An 11,750-nucleotide genomic window follows, 5' to 3' on the forward strand; every position below is an offset into this window, starting at 1 on the left:
CGTATCATTATAGGAGCGATCCTTAAGGAAAACTTCCGTTTTAGTTAACTTAGAGGTATTACATTGTGTAGCGGTTCAATAAAAGGCGTAACTGCCATTTGTACAGGCGCATCCTCCATCTTGTAAAGGTCTATTTACTAACAGTTACTTTAATGCTGTTGTGGTACGCCGAATAATCATCTGCGCAATTTCGTGTACAGTGTGATCCGAACTGACTTCCTGGCCAAATTCCAGTAAGTGCATATAGCAAAATCGTTTACAGAGCCTTTAAAATCCGCTCAAAAGAACACAGTCGACAGATGTCGAAACTCATATGTAATGTCGACTTCATGCCACGGTCCTATAACTCGCTAGTTGGGCGAACAGCTGATTTTTTAGAACTGTCATCCACAGAGACGGATATATGTGTGTAATATTATATAGTGCGAAATTCTTACTATTTGCATGGTCTCGATTATTCGATGGTACTCTTATAGGGGCAATTTTTGTGTTCTTGTTTAGCGTGCCTGATGCCGTCTTAACGTAAGAGAGGCAAAGCACATAAATGGTAGTTAAGCTATATATGAAATCCAAACGACACATATACAATGTGCCCAATGCAGCTGCTTATTTTAAATATTGCTAGATCGAAGCATAACTAGACTCAAAGTACAAAATGAAATGAAAGCATTGTTTCTATTCGTGCAGCGCATCACCTTGCTATTATCACAAAAAATTTGATATAATCTAGTAATACATAATGTAAGGGGATGAAGTAATGTTAAATCGTTGCGATGACCCTGGAACCAGAGACGCCTGGTTTTGAAGGCCGTTTTCGGCGCGATTTCGTCGTATCGTGTTGCTATACCAGGTTTGATCGGTTTACCGTCAAGGTCCTAAAGGCTGCCCATATGGCGTACCGTTCAACATTAACAAAGAGGACATACAGTTAGAAGTAGGTTTTAAGAATCAACAGCAATCCAAATGAATTCATTAGATGCTCATATAAGTATGTCATATCTCGTGAAATCTTGAAATATTTCGATAGTGTTTATATTGTTTAGTGGATCTTTTGCCCATAGCGTAGCGTATTACAGTCAAAAAAAGGTTCACACGATTCAAACGTGGCTTTCCTTCGCGTTGTTTGAACTAATAAGATTTCACCTTGACCAAACCGATCTATTTAGCTGGAAATTAGTATGGGATACGTTCTCCCAAAAAATACTGAAAAAAAGTTAGCTGCCTAAAGTCAAAGTGGATACTATAGGTATAATCAATATCATAGTTGAATGTACAGTTGAAGAACAATCGTTTTGATATCGAACTTTGTAACAAACGAGTGCGTCGAGTATAATCAGACATGCATAGCTGATGGAGCACAGCTAGCTGATGAAGGTGGCTTGTGTCGCAATACTTTCCATGGGCATCTTTTCTAAAGAAGAACTGTGAACTTGCGGAAATGATACATTTAGCAATTATTTACTTGTAATAGCTATTTCACCCTCTGAGCAGACGAGCAATTTAATGTTATTATTAGTTATGAATACGAAAAGTCAGTCCTCTTCAGCACAGCAAACGAATACAGTTTCATTTTGGGCTACTCCTGTGAGCTTCTGGGTTGTCTTCTACAAAAAACGTGTGAATCTTATGATGTAGATAGCCACGCGACTGTCGCAACCGGTATACAATATAAGTATATACAATATAATACGCAACCTATTTGAAAACAAGATAATTTATTTAAAAGATTCAACTGACAGGCAATACAATAGCCTCTTTATTCAAAGAACTGTTATGCGACACCGTCGTATGATCAGGCATGACATCAGTTAGAGACTACCGCGTCAATAGTAAATATAAATGCTCATGGATATTTGTTGGCCATGGTCTCATCCTTATAAGAGATTTGGTTTGATGTACGTTACTTTTAGATCATGTCCTCTGCATCGCCAGGTGTAGATTCGGCCTTCAAAAAATTACAGAGGTTTCTCTTTATGGGAGCTGAGAATAATCGGTACGTATGTCGTTTCTGTTTGAATAGAGTGTCAAGACATTTTGCAGTGTATCCAGATGAAAATAGCAATAGTGATGAAATATTATGAAAGTTTTCTGGCGGACACATTGCCTTGAATGGTCTCCACAAAACTTTTTTCCACTGTAAGGGAGACACAGAGATATTAACCTAATAATTTGCCTTGAGGAGTTTAATGATGGCTAGAACATTCAATATTGCCTAGAAATAGTCTTCGTCAACTATTCTCATATATATATATATATATATATATATATATATATATATAGTGAATATTCACATTTTAATGGTGAACCGTGCCAATTCTGCCATTACTATAGGTATTTGCATAGGCGGCGTCAGTTGACTAGCGACCATGCATGGCACATCAAAGATCTTATACACCAAGGTCGTGGAATAGAAATCGTTCGCGAAGTCGTACGCTTTTCAACGGAGCAAATATCAATATGTCCAGAGGCGCTTGCTTTCGTCTTGGCTATCTGCGCTCAGTCGACGGATCAGGTTAGCTCGAGCTCTACGTTATCTAAAGCCTTTTCGCATATCTCCGGGAATATTTTTTTTAAATTATTGATACAATTATATTCATACAAATACGTCAGACGATACATCAAGAAATCCAATTCCAAGCCAGATTTCAATAAGTAAAAATCCGTATGTAGTAGATTTTGGCTTGTCAACTCTTTAAATACCTTTTAAGGGCGGCGACACACTGTTGGACCCATCTTTATGACCTTATTATAAGAAAAATTCAATTTCAGAAGGTCCATCGGGTCATTTTCATAGTCTTTATGGACGCAACGCGCTCATTTTAAATTAAAAGTATAGGTAAGGCAAGAATACCGAAGCAAATATGTGTTAATAATCGTTTCCTGTATTGACATTTCTGTTAAGGCGACAAAAAGCGCAGCCTACAACTCCTTAAAGCAGGTCTGTAACACGGCACAACTACTATTCGCGTTCACCAAATTCATGGAGGAAACCCAACGGCCAATGAGCACCGGATGGGGCCGGGCTCATCGGCGAGCCGTTACGAATTGGTACTGTAGTCGCAGCCCGACGGAATTAGCTGAAATTGTTACAAAGACGGTATCTCGATATCGATGGTCACACCGTGACCTGCTCAGATTGGCTCATGTAAAACCGCCTACACCTGGTCAGTATAAGCAGCAGATGATTAATAATAATCGGTAGGTTTAGATGATTTCAAAAATATTTGGAGATTATCTGACATCAATATTGTGTACCCGAAGTATCTTCAGAATCTAATATTTTATCGAGCCGTTAATACGAGCTTTGTCAGTGTGCTCCTGCTTGCGAAGGTTTCTGATACTATCGGTTAGTGTATTTATCGGTGGCACGTATTATGCTTGAAAATTTACTATGTATCAAGAGATCATTACAGACGCAAAATAGAGTAAAGAATCTTAATAGTTCTCACACGTTCAACTACTATGTTTTCAGGAATATCATGTGTTTTTCGCTACGTGTCGAAAGGATTTATAGCCACACGTGAAGAGTATGCTTCGAGCCAAGATCTAGATGTACAAGACGCGCTGCGCTACTTACGGGCTGTGCATGAACTTAAACACGCACCTACGGAAGATCAAGCCGCCTCGATTATCGATAACCGACAACTTGCGGTACGATGACTATCCAAATATAGAATTGCTCTTACCAGACCAATTTCACATTCATTTTATGAAATTAGCTATAATTACAAATTTCAAGCATGTTTTGTTCTCTATTTCTCAACCTAATTCTTCCATGTCACCAGAATTTTTTGAAGGAATTCACAAGGTAGTTCAACATTAAATCCCAATTGCACGCTATGAAAAGTAAGCCTTCAAACAAGAGTATCGCGTTGGAATTATGCAGAAATATTGACAGAATTGCTCATTCGCTTCAAGTTTATCGTTTTTGTTTTCGAATCACGGGCTCGCTTCTTCTTCTCATGATAATTACAGTATTCTTCTTTAATAGCCATAACGATTTTTCTGTATTCTTAACATCACAGGTGGAGCATATCCCGACGCACCTTTTGCGATCGCGCGATGTCTGGCTTGCCTGTCTTCCACGTGCGCCGATTGAATCGCTACTGTTATGGCTACCCCACCTTGTGCATTCGAATCTGCTTCGTCCAAGTCTCGGTTTACTTCGGCCACTTTTGCAAAGGTGAGCGTTTGTCGCTAGAACAACATGTTAGATTGACGACGATTAAACTTCTGGCAGAGAAAGCCGGGGGTTGTTGGTTCAGGTTTTGCCAGGTAAGTGCTGCCAAGAGTATGTGTGGTTAACAGAGAGTGCACTAATACTCTGCAGTTCAACCAAATCAAGAAAAGTCCTAGAATTGTGACCAAATGAATGGGGTAGATAAACACAGAACAGCCGTAGATATCTGTTACTACATCTGTGCGATTTTAAACTTGTTCGGAGGCATCTGGTAAAAAAGAGCCGTGAACTTAGAGAGCTTTTTTGCGTCATTTTTTTACTGGAACTGTAGAATATCGTCGGACAACGTGATGTCGGCATGTCCTTGGGGTCCTTGCGCAACTTACCTTTTGCTACGTGCGGTCGGTGGTGACGGAGGAGGCTGTGGAGGTTTTTCGGTGGTAATTGGCGACCCTGTGATTCTCCCCCCAACAACAAAAGTACCTCCGGTGCCAAGACAGCTTCAACAAGTCCTTTACACTTTGCATATGGCGTCGTTTAAGGTGATTGCGATTGTAGATGTTTCAAAAAATACATTTGAAGTGTTCGTTCAAGTCTGACATTGTCGTTTTAGGTTCATATCTAAAATACAGGCCTGTAAGGCATAGCTTAGGATCTTGCTCATATATTTGATATTTTATATTAAGACTAAACAAAGTCGTTGTTGGGTGCGCTTTTCACGGAGCTTTATTGGTAGTCGATTCTGCTCAAAAAATTCGGACATTTGAAGCATTTATGTTTGCCGTTGTATTGTTTGCCTGTCATTAATGATCTAGGTTTCATACAAAATTTCACACGATATTTGACAATATTATTCAATGCAATCATCTCATTAACAGACATTAAAGCCAACGAACAAACGATACCTTGTGGTAATGGATGTTCGAGGTACTATGTGGGAAGGCGGGCCCGCTGGCAACCCAGTCACTTCCATCGAGGCGTCAGTTCTCGTCGCCATGGGACTATGTCGAGGTGAGGGACTAACGGGTGGTCGTGTTCAGGCGTTGGCTTTTGGCCGAAGCGGCCTGCGGGATCTTGAAATCAATGCTAAAATGACGATGGCGGATATTCTACAGAGATGCGAAGCTGAACCCGGCGGAACGGCCAGCTTAACACTTCCATTAAGGTAAGACTCTAATGATAGGTAATATTTTGACGTGATTTTATGCACTTCATAGATACTGGCAATCCACGATTGTCTATTTTAAACAATATTAACAGATTTAGGCTTCTCAATGCCCTACATTCAACGTAGTCGACTCCGTGATAAGTATAATTATGATTTAAAGATCTTTGACGGAGTTAAAGGAAGGTGTTTTATCGATCGCCGTTAGGATCTTTGAGTTATCATGAATTACAATACTAGTAGGGATTAAAAAAAGGTGAGGAGATTCGATCAGGATCCCTCTAAGAAACAAAAATTTTAATTGGCAATCACATTTTTACTACTAATAGGAAAATTATAAACTTAGTAAAAATGTATATATATTCCATTTGAATGCAGTACGCTAAAATATAAGTGAAGGGTAGGAATCGATACTATTTCAATATTTGATTATTGATAATTTTTTGTACCCCTACAGGTGGGCAGCTCAGCGAGGTTTGGAGTTTGATGTGGTAATCGTTTGTACGGATCGGCAGTGTAATACTGAGGATACTGAGCACCCGGCGCAAGCACTCAAAGACTATCGAAGTATGGCCAACCTACCTAATGCAAAGTAAGTATTTTTGTACATTAATGTTAGAAAATGCCACCTTTATATTATATATAGTAACATTGTCACACAGTGATGTAGTCAAAAGACAGTGCCCAACAAAGGCGATGCAGTTATTAGGATATATCCGATGCAAAGTCTAAGTTTTGTCGAGATCCTCAAGGCCCTTTTTTGTTGGGACAACAGTGATCTCAGACCTTGAATTATATCAGTCAGCTTTAAAGATGTTCATGATCTGAGAACAGCATCTTATCGGGTGAAACAACGTGATACAAAAACGGGTAATACAAAATTTCTGTTTGATTGTTCTGTGCTTATTCAGATTTGTGACCTGCGCCTGGACGTCACGCGGATTTGCTGTAGCCCCACCGGATGAAAGTGCAATGATGGACGTGTGTTGTTTCGATGAAAGCACCCTTAAACTGATCACCAATTTTGCTAACGACAATTTCTAACAAAATTCTCACTGACGGATGCAAAATATCATCTTCAGGGAGCTACATTAACCTAAGCGCAGAACTGGTGAAATACGTAAAATGACAGTGAACAAATGCGGGAAAGAAATACACAGACATTTGACAAAAATCAAACGAAGAGAAAGAGAAGATTGATATCATTTTGCCGGGTACAAGATCAAAATTGCAACAACATCGAACAACATCCGTTTTGAAGACTATAAAAGTTCGGGGTATCCCCGGCATAGACCCTCTCTCCACAGCAAATGTACAGGAAGTGGGTAATTGTAAAGAAAGATTCTATGCTGATTAAATGAGAATAGAATTCTCAAAGAAATTACCAATTTATGCCTGGCGCCAATGGCGATGAAGCGCTGATGTTGAAAGGATTTCGATATTTCTGATATTTACGTTAAATTATATAGCTGTCTTTCTCCAACTATCACAAGTTGTAATCATTATCACCATGGACGTATGGAATAAGTGATACCTAAATGGCAATGGCATTGTCTGGAAAGTGAACATGCGTTTAGTAATTGAGAACGTACGTGGCTATTGAGTTGACGGTTCAGCATCAATCAGCATTTCATCAAGCGTTGGCGCAGGATAGGTAGTGCATTGATATTACTAATACTAACTACTAATCAATTATAATGTCCGTTAAAAAGCGGATAGTGTCTACTTTTCCTCGCCTATTAATTACCTCACACTTTATGTATACCTTATGTATATTATATATAAAGAACGGCACCATTATTATTATTCTTACTACAGCTATCCTACTACAGCTATTGATTGGAGCTCTGGCGATTGTCGCTATACATATACATGCTATGTGTACATTTACACGTAATGAGATAAAATGGCAACCATATAGTGATTGCGTTAGCTTTTCCATATATTATTATCTATTAAAAGCAGTCATGATAAGCAATGTACCAAACGTACGAATTGGCGTGAATGTAGTACACGTTCGTGAAGTGTTTTCACCGATGTTTCGAATTATGCTTAGGTCGGAAGAGAAGCACCTATAGCAAACAACAAGCAAAACATTATTGCTGGAATTATTGGAATACGTAAACGATTCAGACGTTGAATGAAGCTATCGTTCCATACGTGGCCAAACCAAAAAACGCCGACCAACTTTAGGTGCCGCGAAAAATTTACTTGGCTAAATCGTAATCAACTGAAGATTTAGCTAGATCATCTATCAAATGATCACCGATGATTACAACTACACTGTGCAACAGTTATCAAACTCTACGGAAGATTTAAATAACGCAGTCACTGAAAAGCGTCGTTGTAGAATTATTTTCAGTCCATTTTGTGAAGTTATCCTTTGTCCTCCATTACGACGAACATGTTAGATCGTTATGGTTTTTGTTATACTATTATTCTTATTAATGTAATTAGGGATATGCATCTGTTCTCCTCATGCGTTGTCATATATATATATATATATATATATATATATATACACGTGTGCTACCGCTCTTACTAATATTATATAAACATAATCATGATTACTTGTTGTAGAGTTATTTTTAAGACCAGTATTACTATCGTTAGAGAAAGCTCTCCATATAATATATGGTCACTAATAATGACCATATATTTAATTTTGATGAATAAGTATATGCGTGCGCTGGTCGACTGCGTCTCGACATATATCAAGCATTTATCTGGCCTGTATTTGCTTAGCAAGCGCTCTTACAATTGTAATCATAGCAGAGTTGTAGCAAAGTCCTACCTGTATCGTGGCACAGAGCAACGCGCTGTTTATTGGAGTGCATGTAATCGTGTATATATATACACCTTGCAGAGGGCATAAGAAATGTTGAGAGTGTTAGTAAATGACGATCGATGATCATGGGTGGGGTTGTACTCGGTACACTGACATACGTTGAAGAGGGAAATTGACGAAAAAATAAATCTTCTATTTTGAGGCGTCAAGTTCTAAGACATCCTGTCTAGTTGCGCGGTGTATTTTACCCTTTAATATACAAAACACGTAGTTGTTTGTGTTATCTATTGAAAGTATTTCTAGCCCACTGTATCACCTCCGAGGCTCTATTCTAAACATCCTTCTCCTAACAAAATCTTGCATTTAGCGATGATTCATAACGAGGAAGAAATATTCATAAAATATTTCATCTACAAAAGATGATAATTAAAGCTTTAGTACATTAAGGGTGTTCGCTTAGTATATAAACAAGATTGAGAGATATTGACCTATAACTTTTCTCAAGGCACGTATATGCCCTAACCTCTTTTGCGCTTTAAGTAGCTTGTGATATTCTTCGAATGAATAGATGCAACCAGAAGTCAGTGTTACACGTTGACAAGAAAAATTAACGATACCTTGCCTTCACGGCATTTTGTGGTAGGATTACGCTAGCAGTTGGCAGAACTCTTCTATATAACATAAACAAGCGCTGCTTGAATTAGTCTGTTGACAAACGGATTCGTCATAGGACTGTATCTAACAAATTCTGGGGCGCTTCAAGTGACGCTTCTTTCGCGCTCCTTTCGCAATTAAGAACACATAATTAACACATGAACACATTAAAACACGTAGCCCAAACTAGTTCACGCATATTAAATCGGTGAGCCGTATAACGGAGAAATTATTGCCATTTGTGATGAATTCTTTTTACGAGATAGCATTAGGATATAACAAATATTCAGTGCACAATGGAATCGTAGAGCACAACTATGACCGTAGTATGCTCTGTTATAAATATTACCCAGTTTGACTCAGTATCGTGATATGAATAAAACTGTGAATAGAAACGTCAGACGAGCTGAGAAAACTCAAACAAGTTGTCACGTAAGTAAACTAATCTGATATATTTATCGGTTACATTACTTTTGCTGACAAGAAAGCAAATTTCATATCGAATAGAACCGCTTATCGAGTTGAGGTTGCCATAAGGTAACCATCGAAAATAAGAGGAAGGCAGAAACAAACAAAAAAAAAATCAGCCGACTACATATATTAAGTTATGCCAGCCGTCTTTTCAAATCACACTGACATGCTGGCGGGCACAAGGAAGTACATAGATCGCACGAATATAATTACGACTATATTACTATTATTCTCCCATGTCTTTAACAGGATATTGTCGGTAGCGTCTGTGGTCTGGCAAAGCGTGATATATCGTCATTGATCCGGTACTAGTGTCAATCCCTTTGCTGGAACGCGTTACGACGACCCAGGACAAAGGAAAGCGGATGTCGAAACGAGTGTTGTAGCCTTCGTAGAAAAGGCTTAAGGGACAAAAAATCCGTGCACGGGCGAGGCTCTTCATTTAATGTGACCGTGTTACTGCCAGCACGCATTACTTAATGGATGAAGTCCACGTAAGTTGGCAGATTACGATTCACACTAGCGTTCATGCGTTTGCATGGAAGTGTATTAGTATCTGCCTTGGTGTGGTGTAGATAAAAGCGGCGCGAAGAGAAAGAATCAGAGGAATACAATTCGAAGTTTAAATTGTCGTAAATTGGAATAGCCAGACAAATAGGCAGGCAGATAAGAAGGTCAGTTCAGGTTGACACACAAACAAAATCAGCCGTAATCAGTGATATTGATATATAATTATAAAGAATAAGAACATTAGAAAGATAAGCCCTAGAATTATATTTTAAATGTGAAACTTTCGTTACCTTTCTTCCTTTGGTCTAAAAAAGTAACAAACCAGAGAGCAACAGATACCAGCGCCACAGTTTTCGTTTCGAAAAAATAGAATCATTGTACGAAAACCGTGTATTATCATAAATACTGTAATTCTGATTAAGATTACCAGTTTGTTACGATGGCGTAATGAAAAGAAATATGGATCAGATAATGAAATAACCTCTAATACTTGTATATGCGTTTGTATATATCTCAATATATATATAAGAAATAAATGTATTAAGTCGAGGACGAAACCGAGGAACAAGTTTGAGTTCAGGCGTGCCAAAGGCACTACAATAATAAAACAGTTGGTTAGATTATAACATAACTTTACGTGCAAGGATAATAACAACAACCGAAACCATCTGTGTTAGTCCTGAACATTTACTATTGTTCAGTTTATATTACTACCGCTAGAAAGATAGTCATTTGTAGCCATGTTTACAAAAGGGTCTAGCCTAACATGACTTTGTGAAATCGCGCCGGCTAATTAAGCTATATGAGAAATCATATTACAAAAGGAAATTGCATTACTGTTTATTGTAAGAATAACTTTTCGGCTTATCATTTCTATGGACGACGGCGTACATATCCGGATCAAACAGAAGCAGGTCGCTCTACGAATTTTTGTTTCATATACGCAAACAAAGATAACTGCCTCTTGTCATTACTGATACTTAGTTTTATCTTTTTTTGTCTCCCAATAATATTATGTAAATTAAAAAAATGAAGAGCTACAGCATAAACTAAAATTGATTTTATCGTGAAATCTTACGAATGCAGGCAGTATGCCGAATATAAAAAAAGATAATGGAGTTCTTTTCATGAAAAAATAGGCAAAATTTATATAAAAGTATATACGTATACATTTCGCAACACACAGAATATCTACAAATCAGTTACATTTCTACTAGAAGCAGCAATTGTCAGGATGTTTATTAATGCTCTTTTGTGTCTGACATGAGAACGCGGACTCTGTGAATGTTATTTTTTGTTATTTGAAAATGCATACATACATACACTGTTGTATTTTTCTGGTGCGTAGTAATCAGAAGCTATTCTCAAACAATGAGTCGGCAGAAAAATGAACGATTTTGGAATATTTTCTACAAAAATAAAGCAAATAAATGAAAGCTAGAGAAAATAAGGTAAATAAATGTGTGAGCACCAAAAAGTTAGGGAGACCAGAGCTTAAATGAATGCGAATGAAGTACGAAATGTGGAAACGAATGTATAACATAATGAAGTAAACAGAAACAAATGTAGACTGTGAAGAAAATTAAATTGCACGTTTATCGCAAATTTGTTGGGCTAATATATTTGAGCTCAAAACCTCTACTCTCTAGATTGAAAAATGTAACAGCAAATATCAGAATTGATGCCAATAAATTCGATTGGAATACATATGAGTCAGAGACGAAAATAAATTGAACGAAGAATCAATGGAGACACAATGAATACGTGTAGTTATTTGGGACTTGAATAAAAGTCTGCTGCAAGTGAGCAGTTTGCCTGGTATTAAGGAACAGTAAACATCTAAACTATGTAGTGTATTTAGTTTGGACCTGACGGTAAGTTCAATTAAACGACAACGAAACGGATACCACTCAGAAATTATATTTCGTCGAACTTCTGCTATATATTCTCTAACACTGAGGCGCAAATAGCACGCGCTTCAA

The 11,750-nt window shown here is 37.9% G+C and overlaps 1 protein-coding gene across 2 annotated transcripts; it reads left to right on the top strand.

Annotated features, from left to right (window-relative positions):
* Positions 1–111: 111 nt before the first annotated feature.
* Positions 112–11,525, top strand: LOC111259030 (RNA-binding protein Ro60). Of its 2 annotated transcripts, XR_002679382.2 has the most exons (11): positions 112–233; positions 1,911–1,993; positions 2,332–2,512; positions 2,903–3,164; positions 3,473–3,651; positions 4,026–4,183; positions 4,512–4,722; positions 5,059–5,345; positions 5,803–5,937; positions 6,257–6,666; positions 9,508–11,525. XR_002679382.2 is itself a non-coding variant. In XM_022830700.2 (10 exons), the coding sequence occupies exons 2-10, from the start codon at positions 1,914–1,916 to the stop codon at positions 6,387–6,389; spliced, it is 1,626 nt and encodes a 541-aa protein (XP_022686435.1). In that variant the 5' UTR covers positions 112–233; positions 1,911–1,913; the 3' UTR covers positions 6,390–11,525. The 2 variants fall into 2 exon arrangements, 1 of the variants encoding a protein (XP_022686435.1); XM_022830700.2 differs by having other exon boundaries at positions 6,257–11,525.
* The last annotated feature ends 225 nt before the right edge of the window (positions 11,526–11,750 follow it).

This window comes from Varroa jacobsoni, unplaced genomic scaffold (genome assembly GCF_002532875.2).
Source record: "Varroa jacobsoni isolate VJ856 unplaced genomic scaffold, vjacob_1.0 scaffold_288, whole genome shotgun sequence".
Classification (NCBI taxonomy): domain Eukaryota; kingdom Metazoa; phylum Arthropoda; class Arachnida; order Mesostigmata; family Varroidae; genus Varroa; species Varroa jacobsoni.